Source organism: Curcuma longa, chromosome 11 (genome assembly GCF_044706935.1).
Source record: "Curcuma longa cultivar G26 ecotype Majalengka, Jawa Barat chromosome 11, ITB_CL_G26_1.1, whole genome shotgun sequence".
NCBI lineage: Eukaryota > Viridiplantae > Streptophyta > Magnoliopsida > Zingiberales > Zingiberaceae > Curcuma > Curcuma longa.
In genome coordinates this window covers 691155-708645 of record NC_133871.1, presented here as the reverse complement: position 1 = coordinate 708645, position 17491 = coordinate 691155, and the positions used below count along the sequence as shown (strand labels likewise).

At 38.3% G+C, this 17491-nt stretch overlaps 2 protein-coding genes across 2 annotated transcripts; both read right to left on the bottom strand.

The window, feature by feature from the left end:
- Positions 1-6687: 6687 nt before the first annotated feature.
- Positions 6688-8108, bottom strand: LOC141839497 (deSI-like protein At4g17486). Its single transcript, XM_074727246.1, has 3 exons — positions 7824-8108; positions 7384-7671; positions 6688-7301 (listed from the first exon to the last, which is right to left on the bottom strand). The coding sequence occupies exons 1-3, from the start codon at positions 7957-7959 to the stop codon at positions 7027-7029; spliced, it is 699 nt and encodes a 232-aa protein (XP_074583347.1). The 5' UTR covers positions 7960-8108; the 3' UTR covers positions 6688-7026.
- Positions 8109-9770: 1662 nt separating this feature from the next.
- Positions 9771-14155, bottom strand: LOC141840842 (26S proteasome regulatory subunit 6A homolog). The gene is made up of 10 exons (XM_074728919.1): positions 14051-14155; positions 13862-13978; positions 13454-13552; positions 12309-12500; positions 11872-12063; positions 11168-11286; positions 10747-10834; positions 10156-10275; positions 9917-10057; positions 9771-9848 (listed from the first exon to the last, which is right to left on the bottom strand). Exons 1-10 carry the CDS (start codon positions 14153-14155, stop codon positions 9771-9773), a joined length of 1251 nt encoding a protein of 416 aa, XP_074585020.1.
- Between the last annotated feature and the right edge of the window lie 3336 nt (positions 14156-17491).

The window sequence follows — 17491 nt, the reverse complement described above, 5'->3', positions numbered from 1 at the left end:
ATCCAACCGGATCGATTCACAAATTATATAGAATCTATCGTCGCAAATATTAACATCCACATCCACAATATAATACACAATCAATAACAAAATTCATTTCAATATCAACATCCATATAACATTAATAACAAAGATCCAAATGATACAATCCATACAAAGATCCAAATGCTACAATACATGCAAAGATCAACAATAGACATGTGTACATGTTTATAAGTCCAAACCAACATCATATCAACGTGTGTACATCAACAAGCTGGATGATGACTTCTTTACTCTGGTACAATGTCAGATTTTGTTCTCCAGAGACTGCTGCTAAGTGAGGTCTCTACTTGAGAATTGTGGACCCATTCACCGATCGCCACGCAAGCATCCCCAACGGCACTGAGACAAAATAAGAATAAGAATAATTACCAAAGTGAAGCACTCAAAGATTTACCAGAACACGTTGTACAAACACCGTCATACCACATGCAAGTTTTAAGCAAGTCACTGAATTGTATTTCGACAACAAAATGTCAAAAAGTGAAGCACCAGCTATCTACAAACATTTAAAAGAGGCTATTAATCACAGAGAACTGAGGTAGTTGTTAAATGAACTGTCAGGTGCTAAAGTTGCAACAGAAATCAAACATGAGCAGGAGAATTACCAAGTTGCCATAGCTTGTTGGACCAACCATGTGCTGAACAATAGCTTGTTGGATACGGAATATCTGCAGTGATCTTTTAAATTTAAAAATACTGGTGAATTTTCTCACTAGTATTATTTCACTATAAAATCAAACGAGTTTCATTCACATTAAATAGCCACTTGTCTACAATAATAAATAAAATGGTTTCCAAACTCAATTGAATGAGAATGATCAATCTGAATTGAATAGATAGTTCGAATTGTACTTGAGAATCCAAACTTTCCGAAATCTCAAGCAAACCTCAAGCTCATGTTTTTAATGTATAGATTGTTCATTTTGACTTTGGAAAAGAAGACATATGATCTACTTATCCAATACAAAAAAAAAGAGAAACCAAAGGAAAGGGATGCTAGCAACCGACCTGATTGACGAGCTGCTGGGGCTGCATGACCCGATCGACTAGAGACCGCGGCCTCGAGCTCGAACTCCTAGGAAGCACTTGCCTCTTCTGTCAAGTAGTAACAGCGAAAAAATCATGTCAAAGAAATACCCTGGTTATCTTCCATTTATTAAAATCATAGAAAAACAAAGATTTTCATCAGTACTTAAAAAAGAAATTAACTATTAACAAAAAATGGGATTGCCTAAAAATTGAAAACCTGGTAAAGCAGCGTGATGGAGAAGGCAGGCGTCGCGATGGAGAAGGCAGGCCGGAGCAGGTTTATCTTGATAGTGACATTGCAAGTGCAATGGAAATAACCAATAGGAGTTAATAAAAGTCTAAGTGAGTCAAAGTCAATCGAACATTTGACAAAAGAAGTCCTGCGAGTGTAGGCAAAATTTGGAATTATAACAAGGGTTGACAGATGAAGTCTCGATTGGCCAAGATGGACCAAGTACTAGACAAATGAAGGAAGATCCAAAGGCAAGACCTCTTGGTAGATGAGAAGTCCCGACAAATAGAGGATGAAGTACTAAACAAGGAAAAAGTTTAGGAGGTGAACTCTTGACAGATAAGATGTGAGAGAGACCTATAACTTAGGCAAGGGTAGTTTTTTCATTTAGGTGATGACTTGATCAAGAAACAAGTGTTTCAAGATCAAAATTAACAAACCAAATGATTGAATCACATGTTTGACCAATACTTGCAGCAAATTAACCTCTATTCCAAGTCGAGTCGACTAGTGATAATAAATAGTCGATTGATGTTCAAATTCCAATATTATAAATGTTAACAGGATTTAAAAAATTGATCATACAATCGATGATAAGTAACAATCTACTGATGGCATAATCAACAGATGACACGGTCACAATAAAATCTCAATCAATTGATGGTAAAATAACAATCGACTGATGACACAGTCAATGGATGACAAAATTGCAATTTGAGATATCGACTGTAATTAGTTGACTAATGGTAATGACAAAATCATGATCCATTGGATTTGTTCATAACTTTATCTTGTTCAATAGATTGATGATGAATATTAGTCGTTAAGTTGGGCGATAAATAGCTTAGATCTAGGTGAATCAGATGACATGTCATAGTTGAGTCAATTAATAAATTATATCTAGTCAATTGATGGTGGAGCAAACAGCTAATAATTGATCACTCCTAGAATTAATCAACATAAATTAGATACCTGATACCAACTAAAAAAAAGACAATTCAAATAAAACATCCAGTAATCACCAAGAAATCATTCCATATCATTCAAGAGACAGCAAAGTGTGCTTAGTTTTCAAGATTCTGCAATTTTGCCATTTTTTATTTTATTTATTGCTCTTTGATTTCTTTATTACTTGCATGATTTAATCTATTATATCCATATTACGTAAGTTTTCTAAAATATCGTATGCGCTTCCCGATTTACCCTGGTAGTCGGTGGGAAACTTCTATGGGACCGGACCGGCCACCCTCAGGGATTGAGTTTATGAGACTGACTGAGATTTATCATTTTTTTTTCTAAAAGCAACACTTTCATTGCATCTCTCTCGCACTAAATTATTTCATCATGTTTTTCCAAATTTTTATTCAATACAAAATATTTCTTTTATTTCTACTACGCATTTCAAAGATTTCTAAACTTGAAAAATACTTCCCTTATTGTATTTGTACAATCAACCTAATTTTGATATGATTTGATTAATATGTTTAATGAAGAGTTTAGTAAAGATTTTGACCAAGTAAATTGATCAAGATTGAACAAGTTAGTATAGAGTCCAAGTAAGTTGGTTGAATTATTAAAAGTGAGTGGTAAAGTTCAAGTGAGTTAAGAGTAATTAGATGTTTAGCAGTTGTTAAGAAGTCTAAACAGGTTAAGGATGATCAAATGCTTGACAATGAAGTGAGAAGTCCTGACAAATCAAGGTTGACCTAGGCAAGTGAGAAAGAGAAAAGTCCAGACAGATTAAGGTTGACCTAGGTAAAGGAAAAGCCTTGAACTTCAATCAAAAGGGAAGTCTTGATAAGTAAGGTAGACTAAGTATCAAGCAAGGCCAATAGGTCAGGTAGACTAGATACTAGGCTTAGTATATCACATACATTGTATATTGTTTGTATGTTGTTTGTCTGATAGGAAGTTGAAGATGGAAGAAGACTCAAGGGTCCAGGGTGACCCGAACATGTCCGGAGACTAAACCAAGTTCGAGTGATTGGACCATGTCTGGGAGACCTTAATAGGTCCAATCGATTGAAAAAGTAAGATCTGATCGGGTTCAAGTGAGGCGATCAATGGATGAAGTTTGACTAAACTCCAAGCGATCGGAGGTGTTACAGGAGACTGGAAGTCGCCAAGTCCAGCCTAATCTAGAGTCGAAGTCGATCGAACTTGTAGCCGAGTCAGCGAAGGTCTGGGCGATCGAACAAGTGTCAACAACACTCTATAAAAGAGGGTAGAGGCTTGAGGATTCATCAATCAATCACATTCAATCCTCTCTGCTCTCATTCTCGAAAAGCTCTCAAAGTATTGCTCGTGCCATCGAAGAGGCCCCAAAATGAGTGGTGCATGCATTTAGGATCTCCAGAGGCAATCAATACTTTAATGTTTTATTTATTTTATAATTATTGTTATTTACTTGTGTTTGTGTTCTTGATCAATCTTGTAATAGGTTTCTTTGCCACTGGAAGGTGTCTGAAAAGTAGAAAACAATAGTGGATAGCGTTCCACACATAGCTTTGGACATAGCAACTTAGGAGGTTATAAATCAAGTAAAAATTAATTTATCTTCATCTTATTTCTTATTTATTTTTATTATTATCCATTGCGTACTAACCTATAGATAAGAACGAGATGAAGAAAAATTGAAAAGACTACACACCCAAATTACTCAACATGATTGATTTGTTCAATCCGAACACCCTCTTAGTGTGACCACTCATACTAGTCCACCTAACACGACTAGTTCACCAACCCACAATCAATTAGAGGAAACCACCTAACCCAACTAGTTCACCATCCTTGACTAGCCAACTAAGCATAATTAGTTAGAACAATCCTCAATCCAAGTAATCTGACAAGTATGTCACCTATTTGGTCTGCTTGACACAAGCATATTTGGTGAGCTTGATTAGCTCACTTGGTCTAACATGCCAACCCACCTCAATAGGTTCACTCATTATATTTATTCATCCCTATATTAATAGAGGCAATGTGATATATATTGGAGAAACTTTCTAAGGGAAAAGACCCAAATTAGGCGAGACTCAAGATTTAAGATTGGCTAAATAATTGATATTGATAGGAAGTCTAGATGAGTCATAGTTGACCAAGTACTTGATTGATAGGAAGTCTAAATGAGTCAAAGGTAACTAGACACTTGATAATGAAGAAGTCCAATCAGTGAAAGTCAAGGTGAGTGTAAGCTTAAGGTGAATTCTAAGAGAAGTGAACCCTAGGCAAATATGGTCAAGGTTGAGGCTGGACAAGTGGAAAATCATAGTAAATTGAGGTTAACTAAATATTAGACAAGAATAAGGTCATGTTAGATCGATGTCAATATATACTAGGTAAATGAGAAAGTGTCAGAAACATGGGAGAATAAGATATTGGTAAGTCAAGGTCAACATGTGTTAAGTAGATGAGGAAGTTTTAGAGACATGAGAGAATAAGGTCTTGGTAGATGAAGATTGTCATATACTAGGTAGATGAGGAAATTCCAAACACATGGGGTCTCTTGGCACATGGATTTAGCCATGATATGGTTAGAATCAGAGTGTTAGACGACTAGTGAAATTAAGCAATCAACTAATGAAGTCAAAACCATGAAGTTATGGTTTGGTTGAATTTAGGATAAAGTGGTTGACTAATGGTGTGATGGATTGATAATAAAGTAATAGGAGTGATGCTCCAATTGACAAAAGATTCGATTAGCGAATGACATAGTCGTGTTAAACTCAGGTTCAGTCAATTGATGGTGAACTACCAATAGATTGATGAACAAGTCCATGGATGAATAGGTCCAAGGAAATGGATGGTGTCCTAGTTCAATTGCTTGATGAACCAATCAACAAATATAAAGTTTTCACATCGAGATGAAATGGAGGACTAGTCGATTGATAGATTAGGACAAAATGGATGACCAATCGATTGGTAAATGATTTCTAATCAACAATTTTAGACTTGAACAGAGGCTTATAAAAGTTGATCTCATGGATATTTCAAAAAACAAAATACTCATGATTGATTCCAATGATAGTGCTACTACATTCCAAGGCCTTCACGAGTAATTTACAGCAACCTAGCAACTTTTGTTTATTTGGTTGTACTTTTATGTTTTTTTATGCTTGCTACTCTAAAGGAATTGTAAAAGATTTCTTCAGAAATCTAAAGGTATCCGAAGATGAAAAAATATAATACTATTATCAAAAATGATCTACTAATGGATCATAGATTATGTAAGTAGGAACCATGGGTTCCAAATCATGTAATTTGGATTTGCTTTCTTGTGTCCCTGTGTTCTTTATATATATATTTTTTTTATTTTTCAATATTTTCACTATACACTAACATTTTGTGAACAAGCACAACTGAATGAACATAAAAAATATCACACACCTATCACCCATGTAGTCACGACATACATACGATCCAACATGTTGTTCATGATAACTAGAGCATTAAACAAATGTCCCCTCCTCAGGACCAAAGTCTTGCGCTATCTATAGTCCAACGAAGAACTTGGATAGAGAAAACCTATGGATCGTCAAACCTAATGCACACTTGGACTGGGATGATTAGAATCAATCACCAATCAAAAGTGTTGGCACAGGGAAAGGGGAAGTGTTTGTTAAAGCTCTAACTCATGCTTTCAGGAAATTATATTCTAAGTCAAGTCACTTGTGCAGGGAACTCCAGAAATAAATGTTTAGCTTCCCTCGGTCAGAGGATACATCAGGTTTGGTTTTGCAGGGTATAGGCTTTGGAAGAAAATCAAGTTACAATCAGAAACCAGCTGGTTTCTTTTGATAAATTTGTTGTCATCTCACAGAGGACAGGATACAGTTTTTTTTAAATATATATATATAATTCAAGTGTTTAAATTTTGCATAATTAATCTTGGAAGCAGGGACAAAGCAAAAGATAAAAAATATGCATTGAAAGTTGGCAGGATGGACATGTAGGTCCCCCCTCCATGGCAGGCAAAGAATAGATCATGCTCACACACACAGTATTGAATGTCATTCCTACAGGATTGAGAAGCTTTGCAAGGACTTCATATCTGTCCATTGTGATGCCATTGCAAGGAATAAGGAGGGCGAGCTCGACATAGCAAGAACAGCTGCACCTGAAAGCGGCAGACTTCATCAATCACAATGGCACATGGTCTCGGAGCCAACTTTCAGAATCATCTGCCATGGGCCACGTTGGTCAGCATCACCGACTGATCATGCTCTTCTGTCTGTGAGGAGGATACCAAGATAGATAGATAGATTTTAAGGTAATGGAGGGTTATCCTGAGTTGCAGGGGAGCTCCATGGAGTGCGTGAAGCCAAGTTTAATCTCGTCTCTCCTTCAACTAAAAGACTGCGGCGTAAACTTGACCAAATTTATTTAGATCCGCTCCTTCGATTCTATTCTAGAATAAGAAATAAAATGGTAGGCGGATTCTATTCTCATTTCTCAGTCAAAACAGAGGACCAGCACCGACCAGCCAGCTCCGGACACGCCCAAAATGGTAGGCCGATGCTTTGACTCGACTGCAATGAGATCGTATCGGGGTAGCGGCTCAGATTTGCGGCAGTTCTTCGAAGAAAAGGGAGGTGTTGAATAAAGAAATATTTTCATTTGCAATCGAATTTGGAAAGCAAAGGGAAAGAGCCCCAGGACCAGCTCCAGCCCCAGGAAGGTCCTTTTCCCTTAGATTTGCCATCGCCGTCGCCGGCATTTCGCTAACATAACGAGGAGCCGCCTCTTCCTGCTAGTCCTCCGGCGGAGGACGACGACGCCGATCGCCGGAGCTTCCTTCCACCCGTCGATCGCGAGGTGATGGTGACTTCGGGCTTCGAGATGCTGCTGGGAGGCGTGGTGGCCCCTTCCGGATGAAATCTCGCGGAGTTGCTCCTCAGCCTCCGCTTGTCGGCGTCCACCCCACGTCTCCCATCTTCCGCGCCGCGCTTCCGCACCGCCGCTACGCGTACCGGCAGCACGCACTTGCAGAGAAACCCTGGCGTCGGGAAAAAGGTCAAATTTTTGGCGGCGACGGAAGAGAAAACCGTAGCTAGCAATTGGGAGTGAAGGGCGAGTACCGATCTTGGCAAGGCGATTCACCCATTTGGGGATGTGAGTGCCGGTGAGGCGCAGGCAAGCGTCGTCGCAGAAGTGGTTGCAATTCTTGGAAATAAGGTTGTAAGTGTCGCCGGAGTAGTCGGCGGCCATGCCCTCCATGAGCGCACGCACATCGCGCGACCCCAGTTCGGTGCGGCCGATCAGGATCGACTTCCTGAAGGCGAACCCGGGGCACTGCCGGGGCTCCCCCTCAAAGATCCCCGTCATCGGGTGCTCGTGCGCCCCGTACGCATACTCCACCCCGTGAACTGCCAGAATACGCAAGGAACAGAACAGAACAGAACAAAACAAAACCCCTAGTCAAGCACGGCAAGAACAAACAAAAAATTCCCAAATTGCCGCATCACATCAGAGGGAGGCGAAGCCAGCCAAAGGAAGCGGATCGGACGATGGATCACACCTTGGACGCCGGAGTGGTACACGCCGAGGCCGACCCAGTAGGCGTAACCGTTGATGGGGGTCAGGTCGTAGACGTTGAGGTAGACGGACGCCGACGCCTCGGGCCGCCGCTCCCGCGAGGTGCCCCGGGAGATCATGGCACGCAGGCGGCGGCGAGGAGGAGGATGACAGAGGCGGCGACGGCGACGGGAACGACAGAGGGCGGCGATGCGTCGTCGAGGCGGCGGCGGTGGTCTCGAAAAATGTGCGGTGCTTTGGAGGAAACGTAGAGTGAGAAGGGATGTAATTAATCGATAGGGTTGTAAAAAAAATATAAAAAGGGGAGGCGTAATAATAATACGATGTTTTCTGACGGTTATTTTACAGGCTTCTCTTCCAGAAATGCCCTTACCAGCTGGCAATCCTGATCATAGAAGTGAGATGGAAACAAAAGAAATAATTTAATTTTAATTTTCTCAAATCCATCTCCGTTATAATAATACACGACTTCAAAGAGTATAATGCGAGTATAATGCGAGCAACCGTTCTTCCTAATATAAAACTTGTAATTAAATATTATTCCGGTAGAGATCCGCTTCTGGATGTGTCGACTCTTCTCAACATCACCCTCATATTAAGTTAAATGGAGAGGAGACCGCGAAGTTGCTTGAACCTGCGGTCACAGCGATCGTGAGAAGGAAGGTCAGGAGTTGCCTTGGCACGACTACTCCGATGCTTAAGTCAGTTCGTGGAGGAAGAAGAAAAGACGGAAGAAAGAAAAATCGAAAGTGAAGATTGTGAGAGCGCATACTTTCCCCCATTACAGAACCAACCTTATATATGAGTCTGATGAGTCATGTCACATCGGGAGTATGGTTGAGGTCCCATCATCGGTATGAATTTGTCAGGAGGCATGGTATATTCAGAATATGTGTCACATTGTTAACTTATATATGAGGGATCATGTCACGTACATCAGGGCATTATCATGATTGGTTGCAGAGGTGGCAAGGGGCATTCATAATCGTATGATGGTGGAGTGGTCTTTCAAGGGACAAGGCAAGAAAATTCAAAGGGCATCGATTCGGCTAGGGTGGGTGATTCCGAGTTGAGGACTCGAATCGACCATCAGAGAGAAAGTTGATACAGAGCCGAATCGGTTCGAGGGATCCATTTCCTTGAGGACTCGATTCGGTTCGAATGGATGGTTCCACATCAAGGATTCGATCGGCTTGGTCGGTTCGAGAGTCGAGGGGATCCTCCCCTTGGAGGATTCAAACTCATACTACAGAGGGCTTCCACTAGATCCCAACCCGATTCACCCGACTCGACCCTCACGACTTGACTCAGGGGTCCATGTGCAGGCTTCGGCTCGATTCAGGCTCTCTGAATCACACTGGATCGAGCCCGATAAACGACTCTCAATCTTGACTAACCACGACCTCATAACAAATATGAAAATTTATAATGAATAAAAAATAATTTAATCGGTTAAAACGACTAATTTAGTTCACTTTTAATAACATAAAGTGCAATGAAGACTTTGTTATACTTCCTTGAGAAATTAAAGCAGCTTTAAGGCTTATCTAGCGCGGATGACGAAAGTAGCTTCCATACTGCCCTTAATGACAAGCAAGGGTCTGATGAAGCAAGAAAGCTTGGTGGAGCAAGCAAGGAAGGATGCAGGAAGATAAGAGAATATTCTTCTTCTTTATTATTCTTCAGCGTAAAGAAGGTTGCTAAAATCAACTGGCTAATTGGGGAGGAAATACAATTGAATCAGACTGTGACTGGTTCACAAGGCCAGTTTGGTTAAGGAAAAAAAAAACTGCTGGTGACTTCCTCATGATCATTTCGTAATATGTTTGCAAATGCAGTGTGACCAGTTCCAAGTACCAAAATCGACACAAGGATTCAAGTACCTGTCCAGGACTGTGCTTTAATCTCTTTGTTCGACGCCGGTGAAACACTAAGCATAGTAGTATACGCTGACTTTCTTCTTTGATTGAACTTGATTGATCCCTTCATTGAAATCTTCATGTGTTATCTGAACGTAGAGTAACATTAGATGCCTATTTGTTGTTTGCTTGGAACAAACACAAGGCAGTAGAGAACCTCAGTTGCATCTCGGCGCAAAGCACGCATGCCAGCTTCTACACAAACTGCTTTAAGTTGTGCCCCATTAAAATCGTCTGTCGACCTTGCAAGCTCTTCAAAGTTCACATCATAATACAAATTCATTGTCCTTGAATGGATCTAAATTTTGTAAACACGACATCATCACATCAGATAATATGTAGCTTAAAAAAAAAGAATATTTAAACAAACTGTAGCTTAAACAAAATTTATAATACCTGCAAAATTTGACTTCTTGCCTCTTCAGATGGATGAGGGAACTCTATCTTGCGATCTAAACGTCCAGAACGTATAAGAGCAGGATCAAGAATGTCAGCACGATTAGTTGCTGCTATGACCTATTAAACAAACAAAAAAGCACACACTGAGAGGGCAATAAGTTGTCAACGTTATAAATTGAGCCACAAACAGAATGTTGACCACAGTAACTAATCAAAAAGCTAACAATGATCTTGTTCTTATCATCCTTACACACCTGCAATAAAACTGATGACATAAAATGTATGAATCACCCATATTGCTTGTGGGAATAGAAATGTAATAGGACAACTTAAAGGAAAGGCACATTTCTCAGTATCGTTGCTAGTCTATTGCAGCGCAAAGGGAAGTTATTCCTATCTTATAAATTGGAAAAAAATAAGGCACGGTTAGAAATCTTAGAACATGAATCAAAGAAAAAGAAGTTAGAATGCTCAGCCTATGGAAGTTAGAGAGGACTGACTTCAACTTAATATGTATCAACCTACACAAACTTAAAGTAATCCTGATTCCACCATAACAACCTATTGAAGTTAAGCAATAAGAATGACCTTTATGCGCTCATCACTGCTAAAACCATCAATCTGGTCTAGTAATTCCAACATAGTTCGTTGTACTTCTCTATCTCCAATTCCGTCACTGCAATGGTGTTGCAAAAGGATGATTTTTCACTAAGTTTAATCATCATTTATAGAAAAATTTAAGTGAAAAACATATGCATAACTTATTTACATGCATTGTAGTGATATACGTGTTTTGAAAATCATCATTGTGGTGCCCCATTAAGTATACTAGGGTCATCAATTAATAAAATAGTTCCAAATAAATTTCTTGATATAATTTGGCATCATAGAAGCAGTGACCCATGGTTAATATAATGTGATAGATACAAGTCAATGTTTAAACCAATATGTGCTAGATAATTTCAGCCAATTACAGTCCAAGACTTCAGAAGAGAGAAAGATGTCATACCTGTCAAAACGTTTGGATCCTATAGCATCTATCTCATCTATAAAAATGATACATGGAGCTTTCTCTTTTGCTAGCTGGAAGGCATTTCGAACAACTTTGGCTCCCTCACCAATATACATCTGCATAAATTGGTTACAAAGAAACAACTGCATTTCCTTAAGATATTCAAACCTGACAATTTATAATCACCAACACACCTGACAATTTATAATCACACTACCTTGTTATAATTACACCCTCATCTGAAAATTACTACTATCTTATTTTGGATTTATCAATTCAAAGAGTCAATGAAGTAAAAAATAAGATAATTAATCTAAGTATTATCAATGATATACCTTTGCATAGAGCTTAATAGAGGAAAAAGATTCATATAGTTAACCCAAATAATAGTTAGGGCAAATTTGAAAATGATGAGTTAGATAAAGTAAATTGGTTAGAGTTGAAGAGAACTGCCATGAATCAACCAACAATATCCATCTTTACAATGTTATCTACACTAGGAATCAAACTCGCATGAAAAAAAAATATATTCAACTAGTTGTAGAAGAAAATAGTAGTGACTAGCAACTATAGTAATCTCTGAGTGCTTGAATTTTTTTAATGTAATCTATCATCTGAATGAAACTATCAATTCTGAAAGCTGCCTTTTGCTTTTAAAAGAGTATTCACATATTTTCCAATTAAATAGACAATTATAGTACCTGAACTAGTTGAGGACCTGTCAGCTTCAAGAAATGGGCATTTGTTTGTGCAGCACATGCACGTGCCATCAAAGTCTTACCAGTTCCAGGTGGTCCATACAGAAGTACTCCTTTAGGAGGGCGAATCCCTATCTGCTGGAAAAGGTCGTTATGGATCAATGGCCAAACGATAGCTTCAACAAGTTCTTGTATCTGATTTTTTTGACAAAGCAACTTGTCAATTTAGACAATAATTTCATTAAGAAGACCACTATGAAGATATTAGATGAATTAATAAAACTTTATAGCATAACTAAGAAAGCAGAAAAAAAAAACTAACATTTGTCAAATATAGATATATATATATATATAGTATAGGAGTAAGAAGCAAATTTGTGACTGACTTAGCAATTTGGTTGAATAGTTACTTGCATGAACATAGCACAAAATTGCATTACCTGTTTCTCAAGGCCCCCAATATCAGTATAATCTTCAGTTGGATTTTCATCAACCACCATTGCCTTTACTCGTGAGTCATATTCTGAAGGAAGAATATCCAAGATCAAGTAACTATCCTTGTCGACTTCCACAAGGTCACCAGGTTTTAGCTTATCAGGGTCCACTAATCCAACATTTTCCAGAAAGATTGTCTGGGTAAAACAGCAAAATAAAAAAAAAAAAAACTTAACTGATTGATGGATAACAAAAGTTGCTGGGCTATACAAACAATCATGACTGCATAGAACCTCAAAAAGCAAACCCACAGAAATATTGAAGAAAGTTGCTTTAAAAGAAGAAAGAGGAACCACAAACTAATCACAAGAAAGGATCAGATTCTCAGTGCTCCATTGTTGAATAGTTCAAAGGAAAAATAGAAAATAGAATGTACAGTCATCTAGCCAAACCTTACTAGAGAAATTCAAACCATGTTACTAAGAATCATCTGACTAAATATTTCTCCAATTCGGCTATGAAGACAGATGGCATATGTATAATGTATCCACATAACCAAGCATTTAACATCAACATGATTTCTAGTGCATCTTATGAAATTTCAACATTTTACCCAACTGAATCATGTAGTAGAACATTTTGAAGAATAGAAAAAAGAAAGGTATTTAGTTATGTTTGCATGTATGATTTTAAGTGAGGATACAAGTGCATATTTGACTCCACAAGTACTTTTATGCATATCAATATAACTATCAGTTATGAGAAAGATAGGCTTTCTGAATAATTTATCAAACCAAACTCTTTGAAGACCAAAGAAAAACTTCATGTTAATTTGTCATTTGATTTGATTGTTTAGGCTGAATAATGGTCACAACTATTTCCCTCGAAAGGACAAAATGCAGAAGCAATGGGATATTATAACTATTTGCTTAACCTTGAAATAGAATCAAGAAAAAAAATAAGAATCTCCAAACCACAGAGAACTCATTAAAGTGCAAAAACCAATAGTCAATAGAAGTTAGGCAAAGCTTTCAATATGCTCACCTGAATTTTAAGCATAAATCTTGATAAGAAAGATGTATGCACACACATGAGAACAAATTGACCTGTAGTACAAACACAGAACAAGCTAAGCATCGATACTACTTACTCGTCGTGTAGTAGTGTTTAACACAACACACTTGACCTTCCTTTCAGAGTCTTGATCAATATTCGCACTATCTTCCTCTTCTGGATTCATCAGCAAAATCTAAGGAAGAACGATACAGGGTTAGTAATCCGATCATTTTGCGTTGATTAACCAACTGCGTACTTGCATTCAACTATCGGAAAACAATGGAAAAACAGAAAGAAAGAAAAATGAAGAATAACCTTCTTAATTGAATCATCCCCTTAACAAAAGAAGCAAAAAAGTCAAATAAAAGTGAAAGAAAAATACAATAAATACTTCTCCCAATTCGACAACTATATTCTGATTTAAGACGAGAAACTTTTCTCCAAGAAGATCACAAGCAGACAAATTGATTAAAGAAAGAGAAATACAGCTAAAGAAGCCAACCTCAACGATGCTTCCGACGATGTGAGGTAACTTCTTGTGGTCCTTAATCTTCTCTCGGTTTTCCTTGGTCTTTTTTGTGTAGGCCAGTGATCCGAATATTGCCCTCGCGATCTCATCCTGCCACCCAACACATTCAAAGGAACAGTGATCAAAGAGAAAAACGTTGAATCGAGGTTTAGGTTTACGGACCCTGATAGTGCGGAGCTCGTCGTCGAGGCGACTAGAGTCCCTAAGAATGTCCTCTGTGGTCATGGACGAGAGCTGGTCGTCCTCCGGCTCAGTGTCTTCGGCCATCGGCGTAGGGCCGTCCTCCAACTGATTGTCTTCCGCCATCTCCGGAGTCACGGAGAGAGATTCACCCGGCGATTGCGATTCTTCTGGAAGCAGACTGGCATCGGTTCTTCTTCGATCTCAAGCTCTGGATCTTATATAGTAACGAAACGCCAATGGCGGTTTGGACTGGGCGGAATGAAAAAAATAATTGGGGAAAATTCAAAAGTGGTTTTTTAAAAAAAATCAAAAAGACACTCTATTGTATATTTTATATAAAAAAATATTCTTTATTTTAATAGCTTTGGACATACAGTAATTATTTATAACGATTAAAATATGAAAATTTAATTATTTTATTTTAATTTCAATTATTATATATAAAATATTTTTTAATAACTTAATTTTAAAAATTTAAATTTCATCAAACTCATTTTAAATCCATTAAATCCTTTGACACACTAAATCCAACCCATTTATAACTGAATTATAAAATTTAAATTATAAAGTCTGAATATTATTATATTAAAATGTTCTTTATTAATTTAATAAAAATTATTTGAATATTATCAAAAAAAAGTAAATTAATCAAAATAGTTAGTATACAATAGCAACTATTAATGCTGTAATAATATAACAATAAATTGTATTAATTATTATTGTATTGTAATAATTAATTATAATTATTATAATAGCACTGAAAGAGTTGTTACAATGTTAATAGTACCAAAAGTAAAGATATTTTTTTGTAAAGTGCAGATTCATGTGTATCGGTTTATAGATCTTAAGTCATGGTAGCATCCAAGCTGTTGATGGCTTTGTTTCTGAAATGAGATTAGTTTTGTGGTCTGTGATGCTTTGTATGGTCTGTAGATAAGCATGCAAGTATTGTGATTTGTAGACATGTGGGGTTATGATGTCTTGGTGTTGGTGGTGTCATGAATTTGATGTAGTTTCTTGTGTGATTGGTCATATGTGTATGCTCAATAGTACTGTCTGACTTTTGATGTTGATCTTTTAATTGTACATTTAAGGGGTCTAACCTCTCTTATTATATATATATATATATATAGAAATGATATACTGCGCGACGGATTCCTACGCGACCCGTGCGCGATCAATCCACGCCGTCCATGCCCGATCGCGATCAACCCACACCGTCCAAAAATCGCGATTGTACAGTGTTTCTCCTCGGACCTTCGCCGCTTCCCGGCGTTCGTTCATCGCCGTCCGACCACCGATTGCCGCCGGACCGGACCCGTTGGAACCGCAACTCACCGGCGGGCCGGCGGGTGCCGGAGTCCGGCCCCGATTCGGCCGGAATCCGACCGAATTCCGGCCAAAATCGGCCAACAGACACTGTTGGCCCATTTCGACCGGAATTCGGCCGGAGTCCGGCCCCGATTCGGCCGGAATCCGGCCGGATTCCGACCGAAATCGCCGCCAGATGCTGGCGGCCGATTTCGGCCAGAATCCGGCCGGATTCCGGCGAAATCGGCCACCAGTGCGTCTGCTCTGTTTCGGTCGGAATCCGGTGCCGATGTGTGCGCCGTCGAGTTGCGCTTCCAACGAGCCCGGGATGGTGGCCGGCGGTGACCGGACGGCGACGAACGACGGCGATGAACGCGGGGAGGTCCGGCGGTCGCGTACGGGAGTCGGGTTTTTTCGTCGGACAGGATATCAGACCTGTATATATATATATATATATATATATATATATATGATTTATATAATCTATGATATTCTTTTAATTTTTATCTAAAAATATTATTATTATAATTTTTTTGAAATAAAATAAATAAGGAATTATTAAAATTAAAAAAAAATTTAATAAAAAGATGAAATATGTCCATCTAACGATTTTACACTGTCGATTCATGATTATTTATAAAATTGTAAATCAAAATATTATAATTTATTATAATATTATTTTAATTTTATTGAAATTTAAATTTTTATCCTCTTCTATATTTTTTTTCTTCGTGGTAATTCAATTCCGTTATGTTCGGAGGCAACGGTTGAATTTCTTTCTTTATTACTGAAGCGCATGTCTCTAATCTCTGACGTTAGCTGAAATATTTGGTGTCTCAAAGTTGACGTCATGCAAGGATAGGAAACAGTGGTGTGGTGGGATAACACGTTGTAAAAAGAACAAGGTCGTCAGAACCTTTTTTAATATCGATTCTATAACTATTTTAAAAAATAAATATGATAATAAAAAATTTATTTTTTAAAAAATTATTCTTGTAAATTTAATCTCTACTCTTTTATAATAATCTATTATCAACCATCATCCCCGGGGCAATGGTGCAACGGTAGGATATTCGGATTGTAACTCAGGGACCCATGGTTCAATCCCTAGCTACGACGTATTTGTAGGAATTTTCCTCCAAATGGGGAACGCAATCAAAGGATGTTGGACATCTGGATTAGCCGTCGTATGCGCTTCCCGATTTACTTTGGTGGTCGGTGGAAAATTTTTGTGGGTCCGGACCGACCACCCAGAGATGTGACTACTGGGATTATCATTTTTTTATTGTCAACCATCATCATTCGCTCACACTTGGAGGTGGTATGGCAGGATCACGGTGGGACAGCTGTCAGTGTTGGTTTTCGTAACCGCCCACCGCTTGGAATTTCGTAACCGCCCACCACTCTTCCGCTTCATAAACGAAGCGACGCTGTGTGCGATATTTGATTCGTGCGTCCAAGCGAAGAATGAGAGAAAGTGGAAGCAAAGGATTCGTTCCAAAGAGGATTCGTTACCGCTGCCGGAGAAGAAGAAGAACATCCAGATCTGAGGGACTTGGTTTGTGAAATCGCGAGGGGTTAAGTCTTTAATCGTTTGGATGTACCAAACTCACCAAATTGGCTCCACACCATTCTTTGCTTTGCCTTTAGTTAAAATTGTGAAAGTAGTCTAATAAGAAAGAAATTGTTTAAACTTTTTCTGAGGGTTCAATGAATGATGAATTTGAAAACAAGAGAGAATATGATAAGACTATTATTTTGTAATCTTTATATCTTAACCTCATATTGTAAAAGAATATCTATGAACAGATGTGGATGGAAATAGTTTTAGTTGAAAGTAGTAAAATTATATTTTGTTGATATTCTATACTTTTAAAATCCAGTATAAGTCTTGATGGAATATGGATGTAACATGTTGGAAGACTTGAAGTCGTCGTCATTCTTGTGAGTAGAGTAGGAAGTGCAGAATCTTGAAAAAAAGAATACAATTCCATACGAAGCCAAAATGTTTTTTTTCTTGGGTTTTTGAAATCACGACTATCGAAAGGAAGATCTTCTTTTTCCAATTCATCTTGGCTCAACTTAAAGCAAGCAATTAACTTGTTTTAA

Bases quoted from the DNA above. Each gene is read 5' to 3' on its own strand.
- LOC141840842 (XM_074728919.1), bottom strand. From the start codon at position 14,155: ATGGCCGAAGACACTGAGCCGGAGGACGACCAGCTCTCGTCCATGACC. The intron at 12,064-12,308 runs GTAATGCAATTT...CAAAAAAATCAG, and splicing joins TTGGGGGCCTTGAGAAACAG to ATACAAGAACTTGTTGAAGC. The intron at 9,849-9,916 runs GTTCTCTACTGC...CTCTACGTTCAG, and splicing joins TGCGCCGAGATGCAACTGAG to ATAACACATGAAGATTTCAA.
- LOC141839497 (XM_074727246.1), bottom strand. From the start codon at position 7,959: ATGATCTCCCGGGGCACCTCGCGGGAGCGGCGGCCCGAGGCGTCGGCG. The intron at 7,672-7,823 runs GTGTGATCCATC...GTATTCTGGCAG, and splicing joins GTACCACTCCGGCGTCCAAG to TTCACGGGGTGGAGTATGCG. The intron at 7,302-7,383 runs GTACTCGCCCTT...TCCCGACGCCAG, and splicing joins GAATCGCCTTGCCAAGATCG to GGTTTCTCTGCAAGTGCGTG.